Below are 15,821 nucleotides of genomic sequence, written 5' to 3'. Positions count from 1 at the left end.
CACTAAGATACTGCAGCCATAGGGGCCATGGTGCTGTCATTCTAGCATATACTGAAAAAATTTGTTTCTAAATTATTTATAAGAGTAATCCTATATAGGCATTCACTGCAGGTTCAGCTGCAGGATTAAGTCGAAACAGCTATGACAAAAAAAATAACTTTTTGGTAAGCGTCTTGCTGATGTGCTCAGTTGGTTGGAGACCTGTCTGAAACCATAACCTCTCAGGAAGCAAAGAGCGAGCTGCAAAGCAGGCAGCAGGCTCCTCGTTGCACTGGCGGCTCGGCCCCAAATTAGCAGAAACTTGCAAGCAACTATTTAACCAGCACATGCTGTCTTCTGGGCTGGTGGGAGTTCGCATAACCGTGCAAAGCCCTCCAGGCTGGGATCTTCCAAGCAACTGTCGCATTTATCAGTGTCTAAAGCACTGGAACATCCTATCTACCCTTCCCCGACCCCATAAAACAGCATCACTAGTGAAGTCAGATAGCATCATTAGTTTCTTTAAGGGTTAAAAAAATAATCCACAGCTGCTGCCAAGAGGAGGCCAGAAGAACTAAACAGCGCAGCGTAAGAGCCAGAGCAGAGATACAGAGCTAAATCAATCATCTCAACGCACCACGACGAGAGCGCATACATACAGAGCGCGCGAGCGGGCGCTTTGTTTGGGTAGCTAATGTTCCCTGGCCGCAGAGCAAGAACTTCTCCTTTGGGTTATTAATGCCACTCTAAATATTTATAGCGAGATCCTAGCCAGCTGGTGAGGCAGCGATGGCAGGGCTCGGGGAGAGGACGGCGCGCTTTCCCCCGCGCCCCAGTGCAATCGTCTGCATTGTCCTTTCAGTCGGGAAAAGGCTGCGCGTTGCTGTGTTTTCCTTAAAAATGACTCATGCACAGGAGGCGAGTCCAGGGGCTCCTTCCCTCGGCCTCCCGCACCTCGCTTGGCCGAGTTGTGCCCACACACATACATGCACTGTACAGGAAGGGATGAATCTACAGCCTCCAAAAAGGTGTGCCAGACCAACCCCACCGGCATCTAACACCGGTCTGGGCCTTCGGGGCTCCATCTAGCCTGCAGGTCTGGCTGCAAGACTGAGTCAAAAAAAACTATGACTAAAAAATAATTTGCGTAACTATGTTGGTAAGCGTCTTGCTGATGTGCCCATTTGGTTGGAGAGCAACTGCGTTGCTCTGCCACACCGCAGTGTCCCTGGGAGAGGCCACACGTGGCATGGCCTGTGCTGCAGAGCCACTGGTTTCAGAAGAACAGCCTGCCCTGGGCCCTGCGGGATTTGGGGTTAGACACGAGGCTGCGAGCGCCAGCACCACCCGGGAGCTGCCGCACGGGTGCAGGGGCTCCCAGCGGTCTTGCTTGTCCACCTCGCTGTGCTGAGGCACAGACAAGACTCGCGAGGGAGCTTTGGCTTTGCAAAAAGGCAGAGGAGTTTTGCTTTAACCTTGTGTTTCCCCGCGGGAGCAATGCATAGACATGCCATTTTGGATTTGGTCCCATCCCAAATCAAAGGGAGGGATTTCAGGGCAGGCGAGAGGTAGCCGGTGCTGTTTCTCCTGAAAGGCCCAGGGCTTTGGCAGGGAGCTGGCATACATGACAAAGGACCTGCTGGAGACCCTGGACCTTCTGCCATGGCAGATGGGGCCCAGCAGGGCTATGAGGGGTCTCCAACAGTACCGGGCATGGATTTAGGCTTGTCATCATGGATACCTCCATGTGTCAAATGCAGATGCCTGCATGTGGTCCAGGCAGCTGAGCACTTAGAGCCAGCAGAGGTTTAATCGGGGGTGCCCAGTAAGCCACTCACCTGCCTCGATGCAGGTGGGACTTACCGGTGACCTGAATAAGTCTTCACACTTCCCTGTGTTGCCTAGACCTCACCGAGTGTAATGGGAGCTTGGACACCTTGTTCACATCTGCACTGAGAGACCCCAGGGTGGTGTCTCCATGGCAGCTGAGTGCCACCCCAGGAGCCAGGTACCAGGGTCATTTTCCAGCTCTGACATGGGCCTGCTACATCGTTTCAGCAAATCACCTTGCTTTGCTCCCTGGTAATGCCCAGCTCCCCGGGGCACTGCGAAGTGTCCTGGCTAAGGCCTTCAAAGAGAGCTGAGCTCCTTACGCAGTGGTTTTCCAAGCCAAGTATCAAGCAGCATCGCAAAGATAAATCGCTTGAAGAGCGAACTGTGGTCTCTGCCATGCCCACCAGCCGCTCTGCCTGGGGCAAGCACTGCTGATGGTGGGGGCAGGCGCTTTCAAGGGGCGGATGCTCCCCAGGTGTCTCCTTAGGATGGAGACACAGTCTGTCCCACGAGGCCGCCTGGAAGCCCTTCTTTCTCCACGAAAATACGTGACGGCGCGTTACCTAACGCCAGGCGTTTCAGACTGTTTACAGGCTTCTCGAGTTCCCAGGCACTTTAGGACAGGGTCCTGTTGCTGTTTCCAAACGGCCAGCCAGGACTTTTATAAGTGAACTTTCCTCTCCGTGTCTATTTATTATATGTAAACATTTGCCAGAAAAACACCCCTCGGGCATGCTCAGTCCCGGGCAGGTCATTGCAAAAGGCAGCGGCAGAGTCGCACGTGACAGCGGCGAGAAGTCCATATGTGCCTATTCTTAGCGCAGGAATGTATACGATGCCCCCCGGCTCGCGGCTCCGTCACAGAGCTCCCGAAAGCGCAAAAGGGACTTCAGAGTAAATACGGCCAGAAATCTCCCTCTGTGAATCACTTACCTACCAAAAGAAACGTCCTGTGGGTTTATAGTTTTTATGCAGGCTCTAGCCATGGAAACTCTCACCAGGGGATAAACGACAGAGAGTAAGTGAAAGCAGTGAAGGACAGCAGAAGGTAAACGTTTCTACCGTACGATTTCACTGCAGGTTGAGCCGCTAGTTAAGAAAATAGATACTCATCAGATTGTTCTGCCTGGCACTTAATTTAGTCATTGTGTGTCTGATTAACATAAAAAAATAAAATAAAAATACAGCTAAGTAGAGTTAATAAATAACTATTTTAACACAAATTCCCAGTCTCTAGGGTTTAGTTTGCCCGGCTGCAGAGTTTGGCTCTGCCAGATTTACATTCTTTGGGAATGACTAACTCTAGGGGGAAGAGGCACAAGTTACTAAACTGCTAATACTTTAAAATAGTGAATAAATGTCTAAGCACATTTATTCAGTGTGATTAAAGTGAACAAACCAATTGCTTCAGCCTTCCAGCTTTCATCCCAAATCAGCAAGATAACTTCAGCACTTTTGCTTCTTGCCAGGGATACAGGCAATACTGACCTCAGAGTTACAATCTATCTGATAACTTTATAGAAAATTTAAAAGGGTCTTAGTGACCTTTTAGCTTCTTTATTACTTTCCCACTGTGCTTAACCCATGTTCCATTTTCATGCGTAACAGCGAACGAACATTTAGAGCAACATCAAAGTCCTGATTTGTTCCCTCGGAGCTGGATAGTTCAATAAAAGCTGCTAAGAATTTGTTTTTTCTGCCAAGTCCAGAATTCATCTCTCTCTTATTTTGCTATGGAGGAGGGACCCACTGAGGACTTTTTCTTCAAAGACCAGGACTTCTCCTCCGAACTGCTGAGGCAGCTGAACGGGCTGCGGCAGAGCGGGATGCTGACTGATGTTACCCTCTGCTCCGGGGGCTTTGAAATCCCCTGCCACCGAAACGTGCTGGCCTCCAGCAGTCCCTACTTCAAGGCGATGTTCTGTAACAACTTCAAAGAGAGTCACCAGGCTAAAGTCATCCTGAAGGGCATAGACTCTGAGATTTTGTATCAGATTATCCTTTACGTTTACACAGGGGAGATTCTTATATCCCCTGAGAATGTCCTGCACCTCTTAGAGACTGCATCCATGCTGCAGTATGCTAAGTTGTTTGAGGCCTGTTCTGCCTACCTCCAAGACAAGCTGACTCCTGACAACTGTCTGAGCATGATAAGACTTGCAAAAATCGTAAACTGCCAAAGCCTTAATAAGAAAGCCAAGGCTATGGCTTTGAAATGCTTTCCTGAGGTGGCCTCTTCCGAGGACCTGAAGGACCTTTGTGCTCTAGAACTCATTGATTATCTTGGGGATGATGAACTCTGTGGGGAGGAGGAGCAGGTCTTTGAGGCAATGATGGTCTGGATCCGGCACGACCTCCAGGCAAGGCAAGGCTATATCCAAGACTTGTTCAAGAAGGTCCGGCTTCAGTATGTCCATCCAACTTTCCTATTCCACTTCATCGCCAATGACTCCCTTGTTCAGTCCTCTCCTACTTGCAGGAGCATTCTGGAATCAGCCCGGAGACACATGTTTTCCTTGTACAGCACCAACATGCCTGACATCAAGCCCATGTTGCACGTTCCTCGCAGGTACACCAGCCAGGAGTTCCTCATCATCATTGGTGGCAGGAAGGACAACCAGCAGACAACAAGGGATGTCTTGCTGTATGATGACAAGACCAACCAATGGCTAAGCCTTGCCAAAATGCCGGTGCGCCTGTACAAAGCCTCTGCAGTGAGCTTACACAGCAATATTTATGTGCTTGGAGGAATGCCCATTAGCAATAAGAAAAGCCCAGTCAGTGATAATATTTACATTTACTCCCTCAAACTCAATCAGTGGAGGTCAGTTGAACCCATGTTAGTGCCTCGATACTCTCACAGAAGCTTGGCATACAAAAACTATATTTTGTCATTTGGTGGAATTGGTGAGAACCAAGAAATCCTGAATTCTGTGGAAAGATATGATAGCATCTACAACACCTGCGAGAACATGGCAAGCATGCCTGTTGCTGTCCTTCACCCCGCTGTTGCTGCCAAAGACCAAAGAATCTACCTCTTTGGGGGAGAAGACATTATGCAAAACCCTGTCCGGCTTATACAGGTAACAGTCAGTTCTCCTTACCCTGGTAGTTTCATCTATGAATGGTGGCTCAATTCTCTGCAGAGGAAATCAAAGCCCACATTGAATTAAATTTGTTGTGAGTCTCAGTCAGCAAGAGGCAGGATACGTTGAAACATTCTTTTGGAGAAATCTTGTACACAGGGAGCTGTGATTGCAATTCCTTCGTTTTCCCTTCAAGTGACCTTGATTATTTTTCAGGCAAAAGTCCCAAGGCCCTGCCTCAGTCAGCTCTGTCAGAGGCACTTTTCCCACCATGGCCCTGGGGCCAAGGCCTTAGGGATCACGAGGACAACGCTACGGACCACGTAACAAGCCAAAGCTTACCCATGTCCCTAACTAGATGCCCATGATATTCTCACTTAATCAGCGCTCCCTACTAGGCAAATACGTGGTTGAGTTGGGGTCTCAGCTGTACATCTGTTCACTTGTAGTAAGAGCAAAGATGCTGGTTCGTGATCATTAGAGCGATTTGACTCTCGCTCGTCAAAGGGTCAGAACTTAAACTGACAGTTATTTCACATAAACAGTTGTTTTAAAAATGTGCTCTTGCCACATGTTGCTGGCTCTTTGCCTTGCTGCAGTGGTTAACCTATATTAGGAGGAAAAAGATATGTCTTTTAAATCTTTTCTTATCTGATTTGATGCTTTAGCAACATTGCAAAGTTACTCTCCCATCTGAGTGTTTTTCACTGGTTTAGGTATTTTAACTAAGAAGGATCATTAAAGGCGAGGATGGTAGCAAGCACATGAGCAATACTTGTGTTTGATGATAATGTTACTTAAATATCAGGAGGAAGGAAATGTAATTATCAGTAAGTGGGGAGATGTCCTGGAGATATTTGCTATATTAAGAAGCAGATGACATGACATAAAAGTTTGTGTTGCCCAGATGCAGATGTCTGAATGATCATTGTCTGGCAACAGCTCTTTCTCCCACATAAACTGATGACTTAGATATCATCTAGGTCCCATCAACAAGTCTCTCTGCCAACCTGAATGCATACCAGCCACCAGCACAAATATAGCAGCAGGGCAAACAAAGTGGCTGCCAGCAGAGCTAGATAAAATTGTGGTTTGTTTGCACAGGAAATTGGTATGCCATAGGCTAAGGCAGGAATACAAAGAATAATTGGAAAGTAAAAGTGAGTGACCTGCATTTTGGGGGAGTGCTAACCAGGAGTTACAGCGATTTAATAGCCACACAAAGATTTACAGCCAAGAGGCTAGTTTCTGACAGATGCTCTCTGCCATACTACATGCTAATACTGCCTTAGCTGACAAGCCCAGAAAACTAGAATGTTTTCCAAGGGGACATATTAGGAGAAAAAGTGGGTAAATTCTTGGATTTCCAGCAGTTCAAGCCAGTGGATTGTACTCGTTAAGACAAAAATAAGAACCATAAGTTCCTTTATGATTATAATTGTCAGTTACAGTGCATAAACAGCTGCATGTGTATCTTTGTTTGATTGTTAGGTTTATCATGTCTCCAGGAATATGTGGTTTCGAATGGAGACCAGAGTGGTGAAGAACGTTTGTGCACCAGCTGTTGTGATCGGAGACCAGATTATCATAGTTGGAGGTAACAGCTCTATTTCAGCCTCCCTCCTGCCTGCTCGTGCCCCGCTCCCGTGGGGCTCTGCACACGGACTGCGCAGGGAGAGGTGCTGCTCCCCAGCACCGCTGTTGTGCTTGTGAGCCAGGCTGTGCTGCCCCGTGAAACACGGGGAGGTTGGGAAGGAGAGCAGGAGTGCACCCAGCCTCTCACGTGGGCTCAGCGCCATGGAGAAGGTGAGGACAAGTTCTCTACAGGACGTCAACTTACTCCATGCATCAGGGCCCATACACAGCCTGGGGGGCGTGTAGAAGGGGTATTTGGGGAAGGACCAATGCAAGTTGCTTCTCCAGCTGAGGGAGGAAGCCAGAGCAAGGAAGAGGCACAGGAAGCCCTTGTCCTCCCCTAATGAGTCACAGGATGGCCCTCCTTAACTGGTCTTCTTGGAAATGCCTGGGGCAGAGAGAGAGGGCAGGCCAGGCACCTGCTGCCCTAACCACTTGTGACAGATGGGGCTGATCACTCTTGCCACTGCCTCCTGGGGATGACCATGAAATGTCCTGAGAGGGGTGTGAAATACCCTGCCCTGAGGAGGTAACTTTTTAATGCCTTACTCAACTCAAAGGTCAGCCTCTGCCCACAGCACTTCGGGGCCCACATCTCTGTGGTAGTCTGGCACCTCAAAGTCTTCAGTGAAGCTAACCTAACCGCAAGTCAGAACAGTAGTAAGGAATGTGTTATATTGCTCAAGGTGAGAAAGAGGCATAGAGAAGCTATGGCAGAGCAGAGAACTGAACTTGGGTCCCTTAGGACTCAAACACACCACCATTCTTCTGCAAGAGGTCACTCCTACCCATTGCAAAGGGAGTAGGGCAGGGCTGAGTCAAAGGTTCAAGACTGTCAGGCCTCTTTGTGGCAGACTACCCTGATGGGTAAGACCAGTGCCAGGAATACGGTTTTTTCAACTCTTTTATCTTCAGATGCATTTATCTGAAAGGCCTATATTGACCCAAGTATTATGCTGATGAGCTTAAGTTCTCGATTTATTTTATTTATTTAACAAAAGCCAAAAAATCCATGTTAGCTTTAAACATCTTTCATTTTGCTTGAGAGCAGAGAAATTTACCATGGTCAGGTTTTATTTATCAGCTTCCATGACAAAATATTGGCCAAATGTTCTTGGTTTATCAACAGCTGCAATGACACACACACAAACCAATTTCTCTTAAAAATAGCTTTCATCGCCTCTTTGTATGTTTGCTTGCTATTGGCACTCCTGATTATCTTCATGGGTTCACGTGCAAGTTACTGCTGGGCAGCACATTATTCCACCTCCCTTGGCCCAGGACAATGACCCCAATACTAGTCCTTACCTCTCAGCAGATGCTAGGTTACCTCAGGAAGGAAGAACTGCGCGTTTGGGTTACAGTCCTCCTGAGCTGCACAGAGCTGGAGTACAGCACATGGAACTGGAGCTAGGATGAGTGGGACTGCACTAATGAGCACCCAGCTCCCATCCATAGACAGTGATGACAACTCCAACCCAGCAAGGCATTGCTGATCCCTACATCCCTACTGGCTTCCCAGATGCCACTGGCTTCTGTATTTCTGAGTGAAGCTGTAGGAGTCTGTTGAGTTAAAAGAAATACACTGGGACTTTGGAAGGCACAGGCAGAAAACTGCATGTTCCAGCTGTGTTTGCAGGTTGCTTGCTTATGGCAAATACTGCTTTACACCTGCCTCTCTGGTCTGACAGGCTTTATGGTGATCACTGTGTCTTGGCTACCAAGGTGATATGAGGCAGAGCAAGGACACAGAGGAAGCGAAGATAGACAGACATTCTTGTAACACATCATCACTCCCCAGCTAAATTAGATGTCTTAATTCTGCCAAATTATGTACCAGTATAATAGGTTGTATTGAAGACCAGCAGGAAGTACATTATCATTTCTTCTGCTGGCCATAGACTCTAATTCCCATCTGTCTCTTCCACCTCTGGCTTTGCATTTAGGGTACACACGGAGAATAATTGCTTATGATACGAAGGGCAACAAGTTTGTTAAATGTGCAGACATGAAGGACAGGCGGATGCATCATGGGGCCACTGTCATCAGGAACAAGCTATATGTCACAGGAGGACGATGTCTCACTGCAGACAATGTCATTGAAGACTCTGATTCATTGGACTGCTATGACCCAGAGACCAACACATGGACACCAAGGGGAAAACTGCCACACAAACTCTTTGACCATGGATGCCTTACTCTCCAGTGTGTCCCCTATTCTAACCGTCTCTAAAAGGGATTTTGTACTGCAAAAAAGACCCACCTTGCTCTGCATAAAGCACACAGGGAATCATAACAGGGTCACACAAACTTCTCTTCATGAAGGCATCAGAAGAATTGGTCATTCCCCAAAGGCTCTGCTGGAAAGGTCATGAGTTTCGTGTGCACGCCATACTCAGCTGACGCTATTGCATGTGGTGCTGCTGAAGTCCAGCCCTGAGGCATTATACAGCATCTCAGCAGAAGACAGGAGAGAGATATTGGTAAGAATCTAATGTAGGATTTGGCTTTGTGGAGGTTTCACATGGAAAGGTGATTAGGAATGCTTGTATCTCCAGAGAAAATAAGAGCTGGGTGATCTGCATTTGTGTTAGCATGCAAAGAAACAGAACTGCTCGGCTGTGTGCCACAGCTCTTTGCTGCTCAGTGCTGACCAAGCTTTTCATTTCAAGCAGCAGGAACATTTGGAATAGGAAGCCCAAAGCTGAAACCTTGTTCTTGTCATGAAGGCCCAAGTAGCCAGCCCAGTAGTAATTATCTGGATTGGCTACAGCAGTCATCAAAGAATAAATAATATTTTAATGTTCCAAACATCAAACTAGAAATTAGCAAAAGCTGGATCCTTCAATCTGAGCTCTCTCACATTGTAGCAAGATGCAGATTTGAGTTTTCCAAGCTACCTCTCTTCTCCAGTGCAGGGAAGACAATCTCTTTAAGGATTTTTGTTCCATCTACCTGCTCTCTGAAGGAGCAGGAGAAGGGATGATGGAAATGAAGGCTGTTTGTGACTTTTTTTTTTTGTTTTGTTTTTTTTGAGGCATCTTGTTTTGCGTGGAGCTTGCTGCTTTCTTTGTGTCAGGGAGAGCACTGGGGGTGGTTAGGAAGCCTTTAGGTTGGTAGAGTTCCTGAAAGCTGAAATAACAGAGATAACACAGGGAGGGGGGCAGATGTAAAAGAGAAGAGGTATTTGGGAGAAACAGTTTTTCTGAGGGTTTTTTTCCCCCTTTCTCCTCTCTCCAAACCACTGAAAAACAGTGATGAGAGAAAGCCAGTGACAGGAAACCAGCTTTCCAAGAAGAGCATGTCTAAGTCTGCCACTTGGCAAAACAGCTCTGGCTCTACCAGTATTTTTGTGGGGTTCTGCCACTAAGTGCATATTTTCAAAGGGAGGAGATTAATCATCAGATACTGAACAGGCTGTGAACTGCTGTCAGGTCACCAGGCTTGGTAAGACTGCTGAAGCAGCAAGGAGCTTTTATGATAGCACTGGTGACTACCATCCAGAGAAAGGACGGCAGGAATTACACTCTTTTCTCCCTGTACTTGAAAGAAAGATCGACTTTTCCAAGGGCTCAGGATGGCATGAGGAAACCACACTCAGCCCTTCTCTTCTCAGGCAGCTGCACAGCCACGCGGTCATGACCACATCGCAGGACACAGACTCCAACCGCTCACTGTGGAGCTAACACCCCCTCTCGTAAATCTGCATGTGGGAGCAGAAGGTTGACAAAAATAGTTGACAAAGCAGGAGGCTGGAAAGAGGAATTGCATATTGACTGCTGTTTTAACAATGCAAAATAAAACGGTTATTACTGTTTGTATGAGCTTTGTGTTCAGGAGTCCCCATTGTTCCTTCTACATTGTTGATAAAGGGAATTGTTTTTGTACCAGAGGTTTTTGCCAGGGTTTCCTTCTAAGGCTCTAAATAAACCAGTAAAAAATGAGTGGGAACCCAAACTCATCTCCTAGCTCGGAAGCCTTTGGCTACGATTCTCTTCTGCCTTTCAGTCTATGTAATCATCTCATCCCCATGCAAAGCAGGGCTAAATCATAGCACTTGCCAAATTGGACCGGAGCAGTGATTCATTCTGCTTCTTCACAGACCAGCTCCAGCTCTCTGGAGAAAGAAGCCTTGTCATGGCCAATTATGGAAACTCTGCCCAGGGGAGATGTTTATTCCTAACCCCTCAGTGCTGCCTTCCCAAACTCCTTCCTGTTATGACCCCTCTCACAGCTCCATAACTCCATGAGACATCAGTCGCTGCCATACATTTTAGCTGACACTGATTTCTGCCAGGCTTCTGACTGGCTTTCCCAGTGTACCCAGGACTGATGAAAGAAGCTCACTTGGGGTCATAATTCTGCGTCTGCAAACCATTGCCACAGTGAATGGTTTATGCTTGGAAGCAAACAGATTTTTAATTCCCATATCATATAACTACCAATTTTCTCAGTATTCATACAGGGACTAAACAGTACCTTGAGCGGCTGTAGCCAGACGGGAAACAGAGAGTGCAAGGAACAGGCACAGCTGCAGCACACTGTTCAGCAAAGCATCCTTCCTCCATCCCCCAGAGATCCCTCACATCACCCTCAAGTCCTTCGTGCTGCCAAGGCCTCTGGCCATCTCTGCCAGTGGCTATAACCCTCTGCTCCTTCCCTTTACAGACTCCTCACCTACTGCCCATAATTCAAGGAAATTGGGTTCTCTACGCAGGAAAAAGAAATCTCTGGACCTGCTGAAACCATGTTTCTACTAGGCTTCTATTTTATGGCTGGTTGATATCCAGGAAGCTGTAAACTCTGACTGAAACTTTCGGGGCCCTTTGTAAAAAAGTTTGGAGTCAGACAACAGAGTTAAGCATTACTGAGGCAAACGCACACAAGGGGAAATCCTGTCACTCAGTTTCCAGAGCACCAGCAGACCCACAGAGCTTCAGAACAGGCTAAACACCTCTTCAGAAGCAGCAAGAATTGATGCTTCCTTTCTAATCAGGTTCTGATCACCACCTGGTCCAGCTACAGCAGCACCTAGGGCCCTCTTGAGTGTTCTGTGGCTGTCGTAGCCAGCAGCGCTGTGGATGAAGGTGCTCATAGCAAGCCACGGCACTCCTTTCTCCATAGTAGCAGAGGGGGACTTTCCTGAACGGAGTCAGTAAAACTATCTCTATTCCAAGCACTTTCTGAGTCATCATATGCTTTTCCAGAGGTCTCCTCATTCTAATATTTGAGCATTCAGTGTGCTCACTTAGATGGGAATTTCCCATTGGAAAACAGCAAGGTACTTCACAAATATGATCACAGCTCCATGCAAAGGTAGTTTTTGTTTAATAACTGTGGAAGCCAAGGAAAAGAGGGTTTTCGAAAAGGGTCATTGCTTTGTGAGTCAGCTTTTGGAAAAGCTGAGCCTCTGCTGCTCTTTTGCAAGTCAGGGAGAGCTGTGAATGCTCATCACCCTCGAGGCCTCATTTGTGGGTGTCCCGAGATGATCACTGACCAGGGAAACCACAGGAAAGTGTGGCTGAAGGCAGCCTGCTCTGTGGGGCAGTGCCCCACTCCCTTGTGTCAGGTACTTGTCTAACACATCGAAAATCTCCCATGCAAGACATTCTGCTGTCTCTGTAAGTAATGCATATGAGTGCCTTATCAGCCTCATAGCTTTTAATAGCACATATCCTAATTTATCTTTACTGTCTGTTCAGCTATCCCTGTGAAGACAAAGGGCAATTGACAACCCTCATTGGTATCATATGTATTTTCTTTTTTTTACATCTTTAAGGTTTATTAGCATGTTTCAGTTTTTGCAGACTAAACAACTTCAGCCCTTTTTCAATCTTTCCTCAGAAGTCATGTTTTCTAGCACTCTGATCATTTTTGTTGCTCTCCTCTGGATAATTTCCAATTTGCCTGTTTTTTTTTTTTTTTTTTTGTTTGTTTGTTTGTTTTGTTTTTTTAACTTAAGTGCAGTGCTCTGGCTCAGCCCCACCGTGCTGAGAAGAGTGGGATAACCTCCCTCTGCACCTTACCTACAGCACGTCTGCTTACAAATCCCAGAAGGGTATTCGCTTTTCGCAGCAACAGCAGATCACCGACTTGGGTTCGATTGTGCTCAGGCCTCAGGATTAAGGAACGCTCGCAAGTTTGGGCAAGGTCCTATGGACAGGCTGTGGGAGACCCAGAATCTCGCAGGGTTATGTCTTAACTCCATCTTGCCTTTGGTTCTCCAGGGTCCCAAGCCAGACCCTGTCAAAAACTATGAGTCTCTCCATGCGTGTCAACAACAGGGCTTTGGACCAGGCCCTAATTATTGTGTTCTCAGCTGGATTCAGTTCTAATTCTATTAATTTTCACAGCAAGTATTTTGTGTTTGAGTCATTTTTATACTAGGGAAAAAGTTTCAGGCAAAAAATCAAGGAGAGCAGATTACTTTTTCTTTTAAACTTTCTTCTGTTTCCCTTGCTGCAGACTCAGAGCTGAATCCCGCTGCATGGACGGCTTGGGGCGGTAGGCAGTTTTACTTTGATCTTAGCAAAGAGCTTTGTAGGTTAAGCCTGTGTTTTTTCACTGTAGCCATTTATCAAACAACACAGTCCGTTCCAAGGGCAGCCTTTTTCTTGTGCAGTAACATGTTTATAATTATAATGCATTTCCTGCTTTTTTTTGATTAAACACACCTGACAAAGTAGGAAAGATGTTGATGCAGAAATAAATGAGTACTCCAAGTTCATCACTTTGTCAGTCCTTTTTTTTTTTTTTTTTTTTTCCCCCAAACATCAAGGAGTTCACTGTGAGGTGAATCCTCTAGTTAGGAAGGAAATAACTGGAGAAAGCATATATGAATAGCGTAGAGGGTAACTTATCCCTGGCATTGTTCCTTAGCCTGACCAGAGAACCATTAATAATTGACAGCAGCAAAAACAATCCCTTTTTAAAAACATGAACATCTATACTTTTTTTTTCCAGCTGCTTGAAAACTCCCACACAAAAGCTGGAGAGTCATATTCACCATGACACAAATGAGCATAATTCCTAGATGCAGTTTGCACAGGCAAAGGAATTGCAACCTGCGAATTAGCAGGCTGTTAATAATGCTCTCATCAGCTATTTCAGACACGCTCATCCAGGGTGCAAATGAAGATCAACAGGCTCTGCAGGAAAAGTTGCTATCTCTGACTCTGTGTTTGATGCCGAAGTCAATGGGGCTCCTCAGGATTTATGCTAGAGCACAAAGAGATTGATTTAGCTTCTTCTGTTTATTGAAGTTTCCAAAATAGTAGCAACGTAGGGAAGAGCCCAACTGCTCTGTCACTCTGCAAGTCACACGTGTGCTCCAGCTGCCACTTGTCACTTCTCTGAGTGCAGCTCTTTGTTGTCCTGTTCTTCTTTCATGATGCAAGGAAGATTTCTGAGAAAAGCAAGGAGCAGCATGTCTCGAACAGTCCTGGACTGTTAAGTGAATACGTATTTGCTGTTTTAGAATCACAGAATGGTTGAGGTTGGAAGGGACCTCTGGAGATCATCTAGTCCAACCTCCCTGCTCAGCAGAGTCACCTACAGCATGTTAGACACGGTTGCATCCAGGCAGGCCTTGAAGATCTCCAGAGAAGGAGACTCCACAACCTCCCTGGGCAACCTGTGCCAGGGCTCCGTCACTCTCACAGGGAAGAAATTCCCCCTCACGGTCAGGTGGAACTTCCTGTGGTTTAGTTTGTGCCTGTTGCATCTTGTCCTGTCACATGGCACTACTGAAAAGAGTTTGTCCCCATCCCCTTGACACCCTCCCTTCAGGTCCTTATACACATTGATCAGATCCCCCCTCAGTCTTCTCTTCCCCAGGCTGAAGAGGCCCAGCTCTCGCAGCCATTCCTCGTAGGGCAGGTGCTCCAGCCCTCTGATCATCCTCATAGCCCTATGCTGGACTCTCTCCAGTAGCTCCATGTCTCTCTTGTCCTGGGGAGCCCAGAACTGGACACAGGACTCGAGATGAGGCCTCACCAGGGCTGAGTAGAGGGGCAGATCACCTCCCTCCACCTGCTGGCAACACTCTTCCTAATGCACCCCAGCAGACTATTGGCTTTCTTGGCCACAAGGGCACATTGCTGGCTCATGGTCAACTTGTCCACCAGCATGCCCAGGTCCTTCTCTGCAGAGCTGCTTTCCAGCAGGTCAGCCCCCAGCCTGTACTGGTGCATGGAGTTATTCCTCCCTAGGTGCAGAAAAGAAGCTGCACAATATGAGATATATTCATTTTTATGTAGGGGTGAGCCTGGATCGCTGTCAAGCCACTTGAACATGGAAAGGAAAAGGCAACTGGTAACTGTGTTTTCCAGGTGCACACCAAAACCACTACCCATCCGGGACCACAGGCTCCCTTGGTGTGCTGCCCTGACCCCACCAAGGGTCTCTGTGGCCAGTTCTTGCCTGGCACATCCTTCACTCTTTCACTCCCCTCTCCTTGGGGAGTGAAGTACTCTTTGGTTCTCCCTGACTTATTGAAAATGAATTTTAATTAAAACTTTTAAATCTGGAAGCATAAATGCCTTGACTTTCAGCAGTAAATTTTCTAGGAGATAGAAGGAAAGCCCAGGACTGATCCTGGACTATCAAATACGCAGTTGAAAATAGGTACCAATGTACCCTGGATTCCCACACCGGGAATCGAACCCGGGCCGCCTGGGTGAAAACCAGGAATCCTCGCCACTAGACCATATGGGAACCCTGATTTTTAAATTCAAAGCACCCCCACAGCTGTTGGAGACATTTGGCCTTAGGGTGAGGTACTAGTAATGGGGTAAGATACTGCTGGAGGAGAGTAAAGGAGGCAGAATTGGGTCCGCTTGTTGATCTGGTCAGAAAGATACCTACCTCCAGTCCTGTGTCTAATCCTCCCACATCTAGTTCTCCTCAGTTTGTTTCCCAGTTGGGCTGTGCCTGTTGACGAACGAGCCACGTCCTGTCACACCTCCACAGCAGACCTGCTGGGCCAGGGCCGATCGGCCCTCCCTCCCCGAGCTCGGCCACGCTCGGCCACTGGAACGGCAACCCCTGAGCTTCCTCCTGGGCTTGGCATCTCACTAAGGTTTCTCTCTGTTGCACGGCCACCTTCGCAGGCAAGCATGCAGATGTGCTTTGTAGGTGCTTTGCAGCCATGCTCGTGGGTGTGAAAGGCTCCCCAGAATATCAAGAAATGCCACTGAGGGCTCTCAAGCCCTTTTAACACCCGTAGCGATGGAGCTGATGGGATGCTCCCAGCCGGGCGAATCAGCAAAATTCAGTGTGAGCCTCAGT

The 15,821-nt window shown here is 47.3% G+C and overlaps 1 protein-coding gene and 1 non-coding gene across 3 annotated transcripts; one reads left to right on the top strand and one right to left on the bottom strand.

Moving 5' to 3' along the window:
- Positions 1-2,562: 2,562 nt before the first annotated feature.
- KLHL38 (kelch like family member 38) lies at positions 2,563-10,357 on the top strand. 2 transcript variants are annotated; one of them, XR_009957717.1, is made up of 4 exons: positions 2,563-2,860; positions 3,421-4,895; positions 6,390-6,704; positions 8,480-8,551. XR_009957717.1 is itself a non-coding variant. In XM_062570601.1 (4 exons), the coding sequence occupies exons 2-4, from the start codon at positions 3,546-3,548 to the stop codon at positions 8,764-8,766; spliced, it is 1,743 nt and encodes a 580-aa protein (XP_062426585.1). In that variant the 5' UTR covers positions 2,563-2,860; positions 3,421-3,545; the 3' UTR covers positions 8,767-10,357. The 2 variants fall into 2 exon arrangements, 1 of the variants encoding a protein (XP_062426585.1); XM_062570601.1 differs by having other exon boundaries at positions 6,390-6,495; positions 8,480-10,357.
- A 4,819-nt stretch (positions 10,358-15,176) lies between these two features.
- TRNAE-UUC (transfer RNA glutamic acid (anticodon UUC)) lies at positions 15,177-15,248 on the bottom strand. Its single transcript has one exon. It is a non-coding gene; the product is annotated as a tRNA-Glu (tRNA).
- Between the last annotated feature and the right edge of the window lie 573 nt (positions 15,249-15,821).

Source organism: Rhea pennata, chromosome 2 (genome assembly GCF_028389875.1).
Source record: "Rhea pennata isolate bPtePen1 chromosome 2, bPtePen1.pri, whole genome shotgun sequence".
NCBI lineage: Eukaryota > Metazoa > Chordata > Aves > Rheiformes > Rheidae > Rhea > Rhea pennata.
The sequence above is the reverse complement of the archived record's forward strand: the minus strand, read 5'-3'. Positions and strand labels throughout refer to the sequence as shown.